Source organism: Anomalospiza imberbis, chromosome Z (genome assembly GCF_031753505.1).
Source record: "Anomalospiza imberbis isolate Cuckoo-Finch-1a 21T00152 chromosome Z, ASM3175350v1, whole genome shotgun sequence".
Classification (NCBI taxonomy): domain Eukaryota; kingdom Metazoa; phylum Chordata; class Aves; order Passeriformes; family Viduidae; genus Anomalospiza; species Anomalospiza imberbis.
Window position 1 is genome coordinate 58,313,702 of NC_089721.1, and position 15,888 is coordinate 58,329,589.

Consider the following 15,888-nt stretch of genomic DNA (forward strand, 5'->3'; position numbering starts at 1 on the left):
CCTCTTCTTCCCAGTTTTGAATACCTGCTAGCCAACAACAGTGGAAAAGGTTGGTTCAGCCCAGGCATGTAAATTCAATCCCAAATCCGCTCTGACTTTGCAGTGTGATGAAAGGTCAAGCAAGCAAGCAACTTGCCCTATCATTTTTCATTAGCAGCTTCACCTGGAAGACATGACTGTGACTGATTCCTGCTCAGAGCATTAGGAAAGCACACTAAGAAAAGTGAGGTTTGATATAAGCCACTCTTTTAGAAAAGAGCACATAAAAAAATGCTGGGCTTACTGTTTTCTTAGGGAGTAAAATGAGCACTGTTACAGTGCCCAAAGAATGGGACTTCAACTATCCTGTTAACTGGTTGTCAGGGGAAAAAAAAAATGGCATAGATAAGTGGAAAGTGCTTTAGGTTTCTGCCATAATGGTGAGCATTCCTGAGCCAAAGCCATTGTGTCCACTGAGAAAGCCCCTGAGAAGCCTAATGCTTCCACACAGACAGAACTGATGAGGAAGGTACAGGTCAATAGAGGTGGTACATTTCAATGAATGCCCAGATACTTCTGAAGAAAAGGCTGGTACCTGCACAAAGTGTGCACACATGGATGACAGGTGGCTGAATGACAAGAGAACGTTGGCTGTGCAGCTGAAGCAGAGATAGGTAAGTGGGTTCAGAACCACACACCTGCCATGGATACCACTGAGCCTGAGGCACCTTGCATCCTGGGGAGGCACAAAAGCAGGGATACCATTCAATCTCCACCCTTCAACTTGCAGACTAAAAATACAGATCTGATGCTTTAAAGGCCTTAGATGTCCATGAGCAAGGCCAATCAAGAGAACATCACCAGCAGTGCATTGTGATTACTGTAAAAAAGAAACATCAAGTGGTTGTAGTGGGCACTGAATTGTCCATTTGCCAGCCTAACAGACAGTCACAAGGGGCATCCTGCCCTCCAGGAATGGAACTGGGATCCATGGTGTCACCAAGAGGGTACACTGACCTGTCATACACCACTGCCCCCATCACTTTTTCATACAAATGACACCACAAGCCAAAAAATAGGTGGAATCAAGGGAGACTATAAAGCCTTGGTGAGACAGGTGAAAAATCCCCATGCCCAAGTCATCTTATCTGTCCTCCCTGTTAGAGAAGTCAGGACAGCCAGATACATTGTTCAGACCCATGTCTGAGTTTGTGGCTTGTGCTATCAAAAAGGTTTTGGCTTTTATAACAGTGGGTTGTGTTTTTATGATTTTTAGCCTGTTACAGGGGAATGGGATCCCCCGGCTAAAAGGGGCAGAGAGTCTTTGGCAGCAAGCTGGCCAGTCTAGTGAGATGGCCTTTAAAGTGAAGGACGACTGGGAGTCAGGGTGCAAATAGCAACAATTGGACTTTAAACTGAAGGACTTGGAGTCAGGGTGCAAATGACAATGATTGTGCCATTGCTTCCTCCTGGGGAGCAGGTCATAGCAAACACTGCAGAGACTTCAGGCTGCCCCTAAAGTTGAGGATCAAAGCAGAAAACACATCATAAGTGCTTATGGCTATGGTGAATCCTCTAATATCCCTTCTAGGAAACCCCATTCTTTGATTATCCATGAAGTGTCAGTATACAAAAAGATGCAGCATGGGGAATAAACAAGATATATATATATATATATATATATATATATATATGCATTCACGGGGCCATGATCTCACTGCAATGCTGAGACATAGTGGGATAGCTCACATGACTGGAATATTGTCATGGATGGGTATGTCCTTTTTAGAAACAACAGAGAAATGTCAGAGAAGCAAGGTGGTGGAATTTCTCTTTATGAGACAGAGGAACTGGAATGTATCAAGCTCTACCTGGGGACAAATTAACAGAGAGTTTGTGGGTGAGAATTGTCCAGCATGCCCTGAAAGCCAGGAGGATCAATCCTGTCCTGGGATGTATCAGGCACAGCATCACCAGCTGGGCAAGAGAGAGGCTTGTCCCACTCTGCTCTGCACTGGGATGGCCTCACCTCAAGTCCCGTGTGCAGTTTTGGGTGCTACAAGGTAAGAAAGGCATTGGGCCAATACAGAGCATCCAAATGAAGGCAACTAAGATGGTGAAGGGCCTTGAGGGGAAGTCATATGAAGAATGGCTGAGGTCACCTCAACATGAGGAAGAACTTCTTTTGAGAGTGGCAGAGTACTGGAACTGGACATGGACTCCCCCCTCCCTGGAGATACTCAAAAGCTACCCTGCCTTGGGAGGGGGTTGGATTAGATCTCCAGTGGTTCCTTCCAACTCTAACAATTCTGTGATAATCAGTCCAGGAGGCTCATGGAGTGCATCAGTGAGAACTTCCTGACCCAATTGATAGTGGAACCAACTAGGAGAGGTTATCTGCTGGATCTTGTACTCAAAACCAAAGAGCTTGTTGGGACTGTCAAGGTCAAAGGGAGCCTTGGCTGCAGTGACCACAAGATGGTGAAGTTCAGGATACTGAGAAGAAGAACTAGGATGAAAAGCCAGTTCTCAGCTCTGGACTTCAGAAAAGCAGACTAGTCTCTTCAAAGATATGCTTAGAAGCACTCCAAGGGATAAGGCTCTGGAATGAAGAGCCCAATAAAGCTAGTCAAGGCTCATCTCCCCCAGGCTCAAGAGCAGTCCATCCTAGTGAACAGCAAGCCAGACAAAAATGACCAGATCTGTGGGAGTGCACAAAGAACTCCTGGCTAAACTAGAGCACAAGAAGGAATTATCTGGAGGGTATAACCAAGGCTGGGTATATTGGGAGGAACACAGATGTGATGTGTGGTCATCCAGGGATGAAGTTATGGAAGCTAAAGCTTAACTGGATAAGATAGGCTTCTATAAGTACAAAAGTGGGAAAGGGCAGGGAAAATGTGGGGCCATTACAGAATTAGATGGGGCATCTGGTCACACATGACATGGAAAATGTTGAGGTGCTGAGTACCTTCTTTGCCTCAGTCTTATTTAGTGACAACATAAGCTCTGAGAATTCCAGAGATCAAGGGGAAAGTCTGGAGCAAGGAGGATGTTCCCTTGGTGTAAGGATGATGAGGTCAGAGAAAACTGAACATACACAGAACCATGGGCCCCAATAGGATGCACCCACAAGTGCTCTGGGAGCTGACCAATGTCACTGCAAGGGCCCTCTTGACAATTTTTGATTGATCATGGTGACTTGGAAAAGTGCCCAGAAACTGCTGCAAAGTAAATGTCACATCTGTCTTTGAGAAGGGCAAGATAGGGGGATCCAAAGAAATAAGTCTGTCAACCTCACTTCAATCCCTTGGAAGGTAGTGACGCAGCTAAACAGAAACCATTTGCAGGCACACCAAGAGCAGGAAAACCATCCGAAATTGTCAGGAGGGATTCACCAAAGGGAAGTCATGCTTAACCAGCCTGATACATTTTACAGTGGAGTGACTGACCTGGTGTACGACAGGAGAGAAGTGAGTATTGTGTCCCTGGACTTCTGCAAGGCACTGTCTTCCATAAGATCCATGCAGAGGTGTTGAGGTATGGGACAGGTGAAAAGTGAAGTGGATTGAAAACTGGCTGAATGCCAGGCCCAAAGTGTGGTGATGAGTGCAACAAGTTCACTTGGAGAGCAGTCTTAGGGTTAGTACTGCCTCAGCAATTTGCAGATGGCACTGAAGAGGGAGAAGCAGCTGAAAAAACAGAGGGTTTTATTGTCATCCAGAGGGACCTGAAAAGGCTGGAGAAATGAGCTGGTAAGAACATAATGAAATTCAAGGGGAAGTGCAAAGTGCTGCAACTGGGGAAGAGCACCCCAATGGAACAGTACGTGCTGGGGGGCACTCAACTGGAAAACAGCTAAGAAGGAACCTGGAGGTCCCGGTGAACACCAAGCTCAACACGAGCCACGTTTTTGGAAAGAGGGCAAATGGTGTCCTGGTTGAGAGCAGTGGAGGGAGGCAATCCTTCCCAGCTACTCAGCAAGAGTGAGGAAACACCTTGAATGCTATGTCTGGTTTTGGGTCTTCCCATAGAAGAGGGACAGAGCTGTACTGGAGACAGACCAGTCAAAGGTCACAAAGATGCTGAAGGAATGGGAACATCTCTTTTATAAGGAAAAGTACTATTAAAATATTTTCTCAAGATCTTCCCCCTTAACACAATTGCTAACTGCCCATGGAACTTGTCAGGTATCACTGACAGATACTTCAGTTTTTTCAGGCAGGAAAACTAACCTCTTCTTAGTATCTAAAAGCCCCCTCTGTTAGTGTATCTATGGAAGTAAAAAAGAACCTGGGAATTCAGACATCATAGCTCAACAGAACTGAAGACCACACTTGTAGTAAAGGTGCTGTATGAGAATTCCAGCCAAGCTTTTTTTATATTTCCCCACACCACTAAAGACACAGACAAAATACTTAAAGTGGAACTAATTTATTAAGTTGAAGACAAGTTATTACTGTCTGAAAGATTACTACAGTAGGAAAGCATTCTACAAGAGATGAGGACATAACACAGTGTAGCAGATTCAAATTCACATGCATTTTATTCATCATTACAGGAAAAACCTAATTTTTCTGCATCCTAGAAAAGACACAGTCAGACTTAAGAAGACTCTGGTGTACATTCAGAACAGTGTACATTAGTCAGAATCTCAACAAAAAATCATGTGCTTCAAATTGAAGAGACTGCAAGTATCTTTTTATCATCTTGTGGGACCTAAGCACAAACTCAGCAAGGTCCACAGGCATATGAAATTTAAAAAAAAAATCTTAAAAATAATTATTTAAAGCATTATCACAGCACTCAGAACTCAGCCTATATAAACATGTAGCTTTTGCATGTTTTAAAATATTGATCCCCTGGAGCCTGTTTCAGTTATAGCTGGTCTGAAAACATTTTGCACTCATAGGAAGAAGGCCCTGGTAACAACTCCTTTTAGTCTGGAAGTGATGTGAAGCAAAAAAAAAAAAAAAAAAAAAAAAAAAAGGAAAAAAAAACAACAACAAAAAAATCCCCAAAATCAACTGTATCTCACTGCCACATTAGGCAGGTTTACAGTCTATAGCAGGAAGTGCTGGCTGATGGGGAAGGATAGTTTCATTATGAGTCAGCTGTGTGACACTACTTTCCAATATAATTGGAAAAATGATAGTGAAAATTGAACACAGCAAAACCCAGTGGTGTAGAAATAACCCCATCTTCAAGATGATACTGTATCCTCATCTGCATTCCAGGAAACTATTCCTATTTCAGCAGTGGGGAAGAGACAGCTTCCAATTCCACATTTTACTTAAGAAAGAATAAAAACAGCATTTTACTGTATTCTAGGAAGTCAGCAACCACTCATAAGCGTGTACAGCTGCTGGCTCATTGAACTTTTACAAACATTGTAGCAAGAGTACAGACTTCAAGAGGCAGAAAAAGCACTCTCACTGAAATTGCTTCAACTACTCTAGTAAAAATAATAGTATATGAAATTAACTGATGCTATATTTATGCATCAATCCACTCTAGGTAGGTAAAAGTGTAATTCTGTGGAAACCTGAACTGAAATTTGAGCAAGTGTCACACTCTGCATATTTAGACCTTGTCAAAGCACAAACACTAGTAACCTGCAACTAACAGGCATGCTTCAGAGCTTGCTGCAAAATCAATCTATGGCTTCCAGAGCTTGAGGAGGCCGTCTTCACTGTAAGTGGCAATCAGGTTCTGGTGGGGGTGATGAGCAATGCCAATGACATCTTTTTCATGGACCTAGAGAATAAGCAGAAAGATGAATTAAGAGTCTTACTTCAGCAGACTCAAGACAAATATTCTCTTCAAAAAACAACTGAAGGAAACCTGGACTGAGGGTTAAGGTGCGTTGTGTACAGAGCAAAAGCAGGGATACACACACCAACATTCAATTCCAGTCACAACAACTTTTGTGACATGGCAGGTACTTTTTGTTGGGCAAGAGAAGGTTTAGTGAAGGTTTACATCCACTGAAATCTACAGCATCAAAGTGTTCCCTGTTAAATTTAGACATTCAAGCTGGTATTCCTCTTTAAGTTCAATCTAAAGCAAATTTAAACCTGATAGCTTTAAATCTGATCAAGTTTTTTCAGATTCTCCACCAGCTAGAGCCCAGGTCTAGACATGCTCTCATTCAAGGAAGCGTGAACCAATTCAGTCTTTGCTTGATGGGTAAATACTTCTAATTTCTACAATTAAATAGTTCTAAAAACCCCAAACACATTCTATGGCCAAATTCCTGAAATTCATTTGTTACCAATCATGTTTGCTAGAGATGAAAGATTAGTTAGTCTGAGAACAGACTTCATAATTAACATTTACATCATCCCCGTGTTTAAAACACTGGAAAAGCTCAGAGCTGAAAACTTACAGTCAGAGTTCTCTCCAGCTTGCCTGTCACTGTGCTGAAGCAGTACAGCACAAAATCTTCACCAACACAGTAGATCCATTCACCTCGAGGTGAAAGTGCACAGCAGACAAAGTCACCACCTTCTCTCTTACCAGAGCTAAAACTTCTTACTATCTGTAAAGACACAACCCCAAAAACATTTCAACAGCAGGAAAAAACAGCAGCATTTTAATACCATGTGTAGAGCAAAAAATATTTAAGAAGTACTAGGTCTGTTCAGAACACAGATCTCTCCATAGCTTCAAGAGTTTTCCGTGTTCTATCAACTTGAGTTCAGAATAGTTTGTCATGCAAGCAAACCACAGAAATCAGGCTGAACCCTGCTAGGTTATTAATTAGGTTTTCTGCATTCTTGAAATGACAGTGACCTGAGAGGATACCAGTACGTTCACATACCTGTCCTTGCATATTCATGATGACGACTGTATTCGATCTGTTGCAAACAACAAAGTGTTCTGGGTTTTTAGGCAGCAGAATGACACTGTTCACAGTAATGTCTGTCCCGGCAGTGCTACCAAGAGACTTGATGGTGTTGGAGCACTCTGTTGTCTTCACATTCCAAACCTAGTGTAAAAAATAAAATAACACAAATTAGCTTTAAGAATTAAAAAGAGCTGATACACAATTATTTCAGCTAAAGGAATCCCTACATCATAGGACAAGAGGTGTCACAGTCCGTTCTGTGACTAGAATAAAGCAGAACAGGCAGTAACCACTGCACTTATGTCCCCATTTCATAAATGCAGCAGAGACAGGCTCTGCAAGAGACTGTAAGCGGAGTAACAAATTTCATCAGTTCGCACAGAAATCTACAGCAAAGTCACAAGCACACTCACCACTCCAGATAACCACAAGTCCTTCTCCAGTGACTGCAACAATTGTATCAAGGGACCAATAAGAGAGCAGGAGTCTGAAGGTGTTCTTTACAAAGGGTAAATGCCATCTTACCTTCACTGTGCCATCAGAGGATGCACTGATAATATAGTGGCCATCCTGGGTAAAAGTAGCTTCATTGACAAAGGAAGAATGACCACGGAATTCCTTTAGGGTCTTCCCAGATTTTAAACCATGAATCCTGTCAGACAACATAGGTGGAAATGAGTGAGCAAATTCCACTCAGTAACCAAGTAGGTGCAGGATCAAAATTCTGCATTACACAAACATTAATCAACACTTTCCAGATGCTAAGAACTGCAAGAAAAGGGGTTTGATGAGGATCCTCTTGCCTATTAAGATTAGAACAGTGTTTGAGTATTTTTCTGAGTATACTTATTCTTACTTCTAACCTATCCTGCAATGATCCTTAGGAAAAAAAAGGAGAAGAAAAAAGGGAAAAAAATAAAAGAGAAAAGAGAGGGGAAAGAGGAAAGGAGAAAGGAAGGAATCTTCAACTAAATAATTTTAACACTTCAACACCTAAAAAATTGTAACTATTGGAGTTAACATCACTATCCAACATGTCTTCAGAATAAATGGAACTAGACTCCTCAAAAGGTGTACAGCTGAACTACAAAAGGCAAAGGATATTAAAAAAAAAATCCCACCACACCAAAAAACTCCAACCAAACAAAAAACAAACAAGCATGATCAAACCAACCCAAAATATCTTTCTCTACACCCAAACAGGATTTTCCCCAAGAGAAGCAGTGGGATCTTGAACCCTGGAGATTGTGAAAACACAGCTGGACAAGGCCCTGAGCAGGCTGTCCTAACAGAATGGCTGGCTGTGCTTTGAGAAACACAGTGGTCTAGAGACCTCTACAGGCACCTTCTATATTGCATTATTTTATAGTTAAACTGCTTAATTAGAAAAATCGGTTTCCTCCTACTGTAGCTCACACATTCTCAATTTATTTACCTGATTGTCTGATCAAAAGAAGCACTAAGAATTTGACTGCTGTCTTTAGAGAAACTGAGGCATGTAACACCTTTACTGTGAGCTCGTTCAAATCTTCTCAGACATTGACCACTCTGGATTTTCCACACCTGAAAAGGAAACAGCAAGTAAGTGATTACTTTGTTATGAAATCACATGATCATAAACATCAGAGCCAATACATATGTTAAATACATTTTAAAATTCCTTTGAGTTTATAGAGAATGGGAACATTATTGCTATTGCAAACTGATCTTTTTGGTCACCACCTCTCCCAACATTCCATACAAAAAGATTTGTACCTTAATCTTTCCATCCTGTGCTCCAGTTGCTAGCATTTCTGTATCTCTACTGAAGCACATGCACAGCACTGCATCATCCATCATCATGAAGTTATCTTGTGCCTGATACTTCAGATCCTAAACAAAAGCAGAAGATTCATCAGTCAATGTAGTGAAATCAATTAAATCTATTTTAAGGCAAAGTGCAAAAGTATTAACAGTTTTAACTTCAGTTATATTTTATAACTTATTGTAAATCAGACTTCATAGCCTCAAAATACAGGGTACTACCACTGTCACCATTTTAACAGCAACAACAACAACACTACTGCAGGAAGGTAAAGAAGTTACCACAGAGAGAAATCTACGACAAACCTGACAACTATACCCACATAAATATTCCAGACTGATATTTGAATCATCTAAACAGAATCTTCTCAGGTTCACAGTCCCTAAGAAATTGAAACAATCTCAAAGAATAAATCCAGGTGCTCCGGCAAGTCAAAGTCGCTCTGTGAAATAAGAAGTAACTTACCTTCCTAATCTTTCCAGTAGTGAAGTTCCATACTTCAATGAAGCCATCAACTGAGCCAGTAACCAGATACTGTCCATCTGGAGAAAACCGAGCACACTCCACATGTGACTTCTGCCCAAACTGTTTAAAAAAGAATATAAGCAAAGCTTAATTAGCAATTTAAAAGACTCAACTCATTAAAAGAAAACTGCAATGTCCTTCTGATGGTAAAAATACAGTACCTTCAAAAGGTATGTAGTCACAAATTTAATGCTGAAGTACAAAAAAATCTGTCAATACATAGAGAGTTGCATTTTTTTTTTTATTGTTAAAAAAAAAAAAAAAAAAACAAAACAACCCTCCTTTTGGTCTGGTAATTTCCAATGTTACAACAAACACTGCATGGTTACATCAGGAGCTGAGCCGGTTTCTTTGTATTTTTGTTTTTGCATTGAATTCTCTGTTAACAAACACCTTTTCAATGTATCACAGTCAGACTTCAGAACTTAATCTATTTCTGGAGTTGCTTCATTTGGAGTAATGTTTCTCCAGTGTCATTTTTTACACAGAACGTTTGCTTGGTCTTTCTCAATGTCCAATTTTTTTATTTCTGAATTTTTAAATACAAGTGGCCATGACAACTAAGTACAGGAAGAAAACTTCACCAGCCCAAACAAAAATACAAGATCAGCAATGACAAACAAAACAAGTTATAGTAAAAAACTTTTAGCAAGTTGTTAGTGAACATCACAAACTGATTTGAAAAGCTGCAGCTCATGGCTTCTAAAAACAGTTTAAGACCAGTACTTCCTCGCACTAATAAAGAAGGGGACTGTGCCAATTCCTGTAAAACGATTGTTTGTGAACTGTGAAGTCAAAGATGCCATTATCTTAATCACAAATACCAAAAGCACACAATCTTGTTAAAAGACCTAATCTCGGATTACCAGGAAGAAAAGTCTTCTGATGAGATTATACACAGAAAAGGGAGGAAAACGTACAGGTGGGGGGTTGGAGGGGGTAGGGGAATGACTTACAACAAGGGAAAAAGAAGCATCCAGAAGATTTCCTCTTATCTCCCAGCAAAAAACACAGGAAGAAAAAACCCAGCAGAAACACACAAAAGCAAACATTACCTTAATATGCCTGCTCAGCTGCGTGGGAAACTTTTCTTCCTCTACGTCTTTCACAGCAGCTTTGCCTCTGAACAAGTCAATTGTCATACCGGGAGGAAGCAGGCCCTGGTGCTGCTGCCATTTCAGTGCCTTTAGAGGAGATGAAAGCCACACCATTAGCTACCAGTTAACACAGATCTACCACAAAGAAACAGTGTCTGCAGGAAGGATTCTGAGAATCAGAAAGGGCTGAAAACACACCAGAGAACATGCGGTACAGAATGTTATTCTCAAAGTCCACATTGTGCTGCATATTGATTCTACTGGAAGAAATCTACTGCTAGAGTGATGGCTTTTTCTACAGCTGCTAAATCCTTGCTACATGGGAATTTTTTTTTTAACTACACCACTTTAAAACTTTACTTTTATACAGCTAGCAACTCAACTGCATCATAACTAGTTTTATGCAGCAACGACCTAAAGACATAGCTACTAAAACACCTTTCAAGACTCACCTGCCCCAAGAGTGCCATAAGACGAGATGGAGGCACCACACTGACTTCTCCAGCCAAAGCTTGTGCAATAGCAGCTCTCCGCTTCTCTTTGCTACTCCCATCTGGGTATGCCTACAGAAAAGTTATTTTCATGAGGTCGTTGTTTTAAATAATATTATTTTTCCAAAAAGACCTCTGTTGTTCTGAAATAAAAACCCTTTCCATACAAACGTTCTGTTACGCCTCCAAAAGAGCTCTTCTCTTTAATATCAATCTTAAAAGCAAAGAATCATCGGGTTTGGAAAAGATTTCTAAAATCAGTCCCTTACTAAGCTATCTATTAACCTAAGATGCTCTCACAAAAAGTTTCAGAGTGACCTAACCAGTCTGAAATAATGCCCTGTTTTTACTGTTATTACATAGCACTATTTCTGTTCACACAACTTGTGTTTTCTTCTGCTGCCTACATAACACTGAAAAAGCAAACCGCAGATATTATGCTGTTGGCAAGACACAGGGCCAAACCCCCAAACAGCAGCACAGGTCAAAACCACTGCTTTATCCCTTGTGATAAAGTGTCATGCACTGCTTCCCAAACATTTCACAGAAGGTATAAAATCATGAAACTGTGAAACTGCGCATTCCCACTCCCCAAGCCAAGAAAAAAAACCAAAGCTGTGTGCCACCAGCAGCTTGCAATGATGCTGAGGCTCATGCAGGAAAGGTCTCCAAACAAAGGCATAACATACCTCACGAGGATCAAAGTAAGATCTGGCCAGAAGGTTTTCGAGGTGGATGTAGCGCTCCGGCTGGGTTTGTTTCAGCATGATCATGGGATCCGTTTGCCTCAGCAGAGACCTGGCAGCACCCAGCTCTCGGAGCTCAATCAACTCCAGCACAACCTGCACCCAGAGACAAATGTCTGCATCAGCAAAGAGTTAGTGGAAAACACCACACAGAGGTTTCCACACGGACCACAGAGTCTGCGGGAACCCCGCGCTTGCTCACCTGCTCATAGAGATCAATGAGGGTCTTGTCTGGCAGCTTCAGAGACTGTATGGCCTGCAGCACCGTGTCCCAGTGCCCACTGTTGATGTCCGCCACGAAGCTCTCAATGCTGTCCACGGTGTTGAGGGACACGGTGGTCTCCTCCTGAAGCGTGGCAAGCGCCCGGTGGAGGCTGTTTTCCTTCAGGTACTGCATGATGAGCCGGATCACGCTGCGGGCGAGGCACGGCGCACGGTCAGCCGGAGCACCGGACACACGGGCCGCACTCCCCGGCCGCGGCGCGGTGAGCACCGTCCGCACCCCTCGGCCCCCTCACGGCCCCGGGGCCGCCGGGTCTCGATTCCCTGCCCCCGCGCCGCTGGGGCCTGGCTCAGGGCCGGGGCCGCCAGACCGTTCCTTCCCCACTCCCCCGGCCGCCGCCCCGCGCCACCACCATACGTACTCGGAGGACTCGATTTCGATCGACATCTTGAGGCGCCGCTGGTGCTGGAGCCGCCGTTAGCAGAAGCAGAAGCAGCAGCAGCAGCAGCAGCAGCAGCAGCAGTAGTAGTAGTAGTAGTAATGGTGGTGTTGTCGTCGCCGCCGCCGCCAGGCCTTCCGCCAGGCCTTCCGCCAGGCCTTCCGCCGCGACTCCGGACGCAACTTCCTCTTCCCGTCCGCCCCCTCCTCTTCTTCCTTCCCTCCCCCCCCCCCCCAATAAATTGATCGCGCCCCGCCCCCGGCGCGGTGACGTCACCCGGCCGGCACCGCCCCCGGCGGCGGCGGCAGGGCCGGCGCGCCCCCCGGCGGCGGAGCGGCGGCAGCGCAGGGCCCCGCGGGCGCGGCCTGGGCGGGGCGCGGGGCCGCAGCCCGGCTGCCGCCGGTGGCAGCCCGGCTAGCCCAGGAGGACGGTGGCAGCCCGGCTAGCCCAGGAGGACGGTGGCAGCCCGGCTGCCGCCGGTGGCAGCCCGGCTAGCCCAGGAGGACGGTGGCAGCCCGGCTAGCCCAGGAGGACGGTGGCAGCCCGGCCTGCACCAGCAACAGAGTGACCGGCAGGACCAGGGCTGGTTGTCCCCCTGCATTCGGCACTAGTGAGGCCAGCGAGCTCGAGTGCTGTGTTCAGTTCTGGGCCTCCCAATACAGGAAGGACATTGAGATGCCAGAGAGCAGTAGAGCTGCTGAAGGTTGTGGAGCAAAAGCCCTAGGAGGACTGGCTGAGAGAGCTGGGGTTGTTGAGCCTGGAGAAAAGGAGGCTTAGGAATGACCTTATCCCTCTTACGTGTCCCTGGAAGGAGGGCATGGCCCAGTGGGGTGTGGCCTCTTCTCCCAGGCAGCCAGTGACAGAACAAGAGGACATGGTGCCTTAAGCTACACCAAGGGATGTTCAGGTCAGACATCAGGAAGAATTTCTTTACAGGAAAGGTGATTAGGCATTGGAATAGACTTCCCAGGGAGGTGGTGGAGTCACTATCCCTGGAGGTGGTTAAGGAAAGAGCGAACACGGCTCTTAGTGCTGTGGTCTGGTTGACAACATGATGTTTGGTCATAAGTTGAACTCAATGATCTCAGAGGTTTTTTCCAACTGAATTTATTCTGTGATTCCACTCACTGTCGTTCATTCACAGGGATCTTGGAAGATTCCCTGTGGTGACACAGGCGTGGTGCTGCAGGTCAGACATTCTGGCAAAGACACAGCAGTTCCTTGGCCGTGTGTTTCTTTGCATGTGCAGGTTTGCAGGCGCAAGTCCAGGGTGTTACTTGCAGTTTGCAAGCCTTAAAAAGCCATTGTGAGCTCTGCATCTCAAAAGCGTGGTCATGTATATGAAGGAATGACAGTGCACAAAGTGTACGCACTGTGATGCAATCCCCGACGCTGACTTGGGTGCTTAAAAATCTTTTATAAAAATGTTTCTCACCAGCATAATATATAAGATATATATATCATTTCATACGCACAAATTATCCCATATACACATAACAATACCAGTATGAGTAGGGAAATTTATAGCATGTCTTGGTTGCTCTACTTACGGACTAAGAATCGGAAAAATTATGGTCTGCTGGGCAGAGCCTTTTAGCAGTGCCTGGATGAGCATGAGAAGACAACTCGCCTTGAAACACATTGAAGGTGGCTCTGCAGTCCATCTGTCCTGCTTGGACTCTGACTGAGGCCAAAAGTCTTGTAGTCCTGGTTAGTGCTACAAGATGAGTAAAACTCACTGTGAACCTCCTGGCTGCACATAAGCATCTTTGTCAGGAAGAGAGGCTCTTTGTTCCCTGGGCAGCACCAAGATCTTGCGGCTCATGGCTTTCTGGCATCTATACTTCCTACCTGCACCCAGTGATCCAGTGATACCACCAAGCCTGATAGCAGAGCTAGACTGCCAGTACATGGGGATGGAATCCACAGTATTGGCCCCTCTTGGATGGACATTTTCTTGCTGTTTTTTCAGGCGTGTGCATTTTGCTAGATGAGCCATGGAAAATACAGCGGTGTGTGAGAAACTTCCTCCCTTTGCCAAGGAAAGCTGTTCTTTGCTGTCTCTGTCCCCAGAGTACTTAAGAACGTAATCCAATACCATGAAGTTGGAAAAACACTGAGCGAGGTACATGGCTAACATTCTGCATTCTGTTGTTTTCTCTCTGTGATCCAAACGAATTTCTTTAACTGCTTTTACAGAGGTGCAGGGATTACTTCAGGGAAATGTTGTTTAATTGTTCCAGGTGTATTGGTTTTCAATGACAGGTATATTTATGTTGTTTGAAGGTTGTTTTGAAAACAAGTCTGATCCAGACTCTAACAAAGAAAAGCCATAAAATCTAAAGATGGCAGCTATTTTTGTGCTGGCTGCACATAGGAATCTGGCTCAAATCCTCAGTATATTTAACTGGTGCTCTCTTGCTGCTCTCCCTCCAGTGTTAATGGCCTCTAGCAGGAAAAACCTGCAGGCAGGCTACTTGGTCCTGAACTGTCCCAGTCCTCAGGATGGCATTTTTCAGAGAGGTGAATTCAGCATAGGAACCTGCTAACAGACTGGACCGCATGCTGGTTTACCTAGCCCTTGTGGCCCTCCTTCCCTGATAGATGCACAGGGAGGTGGACACCCCAGGTAAACCTTCTTGTGCTCTCCACCTGAGAAAAGGGTCCCAGTGCTCCAAGCGCTACGCAAGCACACAAGAATCAGACTTTGCAGCTAGACACAGCTACGGCCAATCTCATCTGGTGCTGGCAGCAATCCAGTGTCTGGAGACCTCCAGAGATCCTTCCAGCCTACACTCACAGGATGCCAGCTCTGGCAGAGCATTGCATAAGGGAAGGAGAGGTTTCCATTATATATTTTGGCTCGATTGGGAAGTGGATGCAAAGGGATATAAACAGTTGTGATTCAGTTAGGCAGCACAGTTTTCTGTACTACACTGGAGCCAACCCAGTCCTCATTGGTCCCAGGCCCATTCTTTAAATGGAAGGTGAGCAAGCACCTTGGAATCAAAATTTTTAAGGCAAGATGATTACCCTTCTTTCTGGCAGAAAATTTTAAAAAATATATTTTTAATTTCTCCTGATTCAAAAGTAGTCAGTTTCCTGCTTTCCCCTCCTTCATGCATCCTGCTCTTTTGCTTCTCTGTGAGAGCAGCTTGAGCACGAGGAGTGAGGTGTGCCTTTTGCCAGCCATGTCACCAGTCTGCACTGGCTGTGGAGCAGGATCTGTGAAGCGGATGGGATGCAGAATCACAGCCCACCTCACATCCATGAGGACATCACATTCCCCACCAATCAGACGTCTGATTTCATGTGCAACTGTCTGCTGCCCCACGAGCTGCAAGGCTTGTTTCCTATGCTCCAGAGCTGTGCTACGGCACCAGGAGGCCACATAAGTTTACAGTGACAATGATGTCCTTTCCCTGTTCTCTGGATTACTCTGGTGATCTACAGTGAAGTTTGGTTTTTCTCAGCTTTCAGGCCACAAGGCTGGAAATTTTTCCTTCTGTCAAAGTGCATTTACTGTGGTCTCAAAATAAGATGCACCCCTCTGAGGCCAGCCTCTTGAGAGAGGCTGGGGAGGGGAAACAGCCTGTGTGGTTTATTTTTCTCAGCTCTTGAGAATACTTTTTGTGGATCCCACGCCAAGACCGGTGTGTTTCACAGGGAGAGACCTGTGAATTGAGATTGATTTGTGGTTCCAGAGAGTTGGTAAACCTGTGTGCAAAACCAGG

At 44.5% G+C, this 15,888-nt stretch overlaps 1 protein-coding gene across 1 annotated transcript; it reads right to left on the minus strand.

Moving 5' to 3' along the window:
• Positions 1-4,940: 4,940 nt before the first annotated feature.
• Positions 4,941-12,297, minus strand: SMU1 (SMU1 DNA replication regulator and spliceosomal factor). Its single transcript, XM_068176493.1, has 12 exons — positions 12,137-12,297; positions 11,695-11,905; positions 11,436-11,588; positions 10,708-10,818; positions 10,214-10,342; positions 9,099-9,218; positions 8,585-8,701; positions 8,265-8,392; positions 7,355-7,481; positions 6,803-6,970; positions 6,368-6,520; positions 4,941-5,736 (listed from the first exon to the last, which is right to left on the minus strand). Exons 1-12 carry the CDS (start codon positions 12,160-12,162, stop codon positions 5,638-5,640), a joined length of 1,542 nt encoding a protein of 513 aa, XP_068032594.1. The 5' UTR covers positions 12,163-12,297; the 3' UTR covers positions 4,941-5,637.
• Positions 12,298-15,888: the final 3,591 nt, after the last annotated feature.

What these genes read in the sequence shown, in the direction of transcription:
- SMU1 (XM_068176493.1), bottom strand. Translation starts at nt 12,162, where the DNA reads ATGTCGATCGAAATCGAGTCCTCCGA. An exon ending in CACAGGATGGAAAGATTAAG is followed by an intron (nt 8,393 to 8,584) that starts GTACAAATCTTT and finishes TTTCCTTTTCAG; the next exon opens with GTGTGGAAAATCCAGAGTGG. An exon ending in CCTCTGATGGCACAGTGAAG is followed by an intron (nt 6,971 to 7,354) that starts GTAAGATGGCAT and finishes TTTTTACACTAG; the next exon opens with GTTTGGAATGTGAAGACAAC.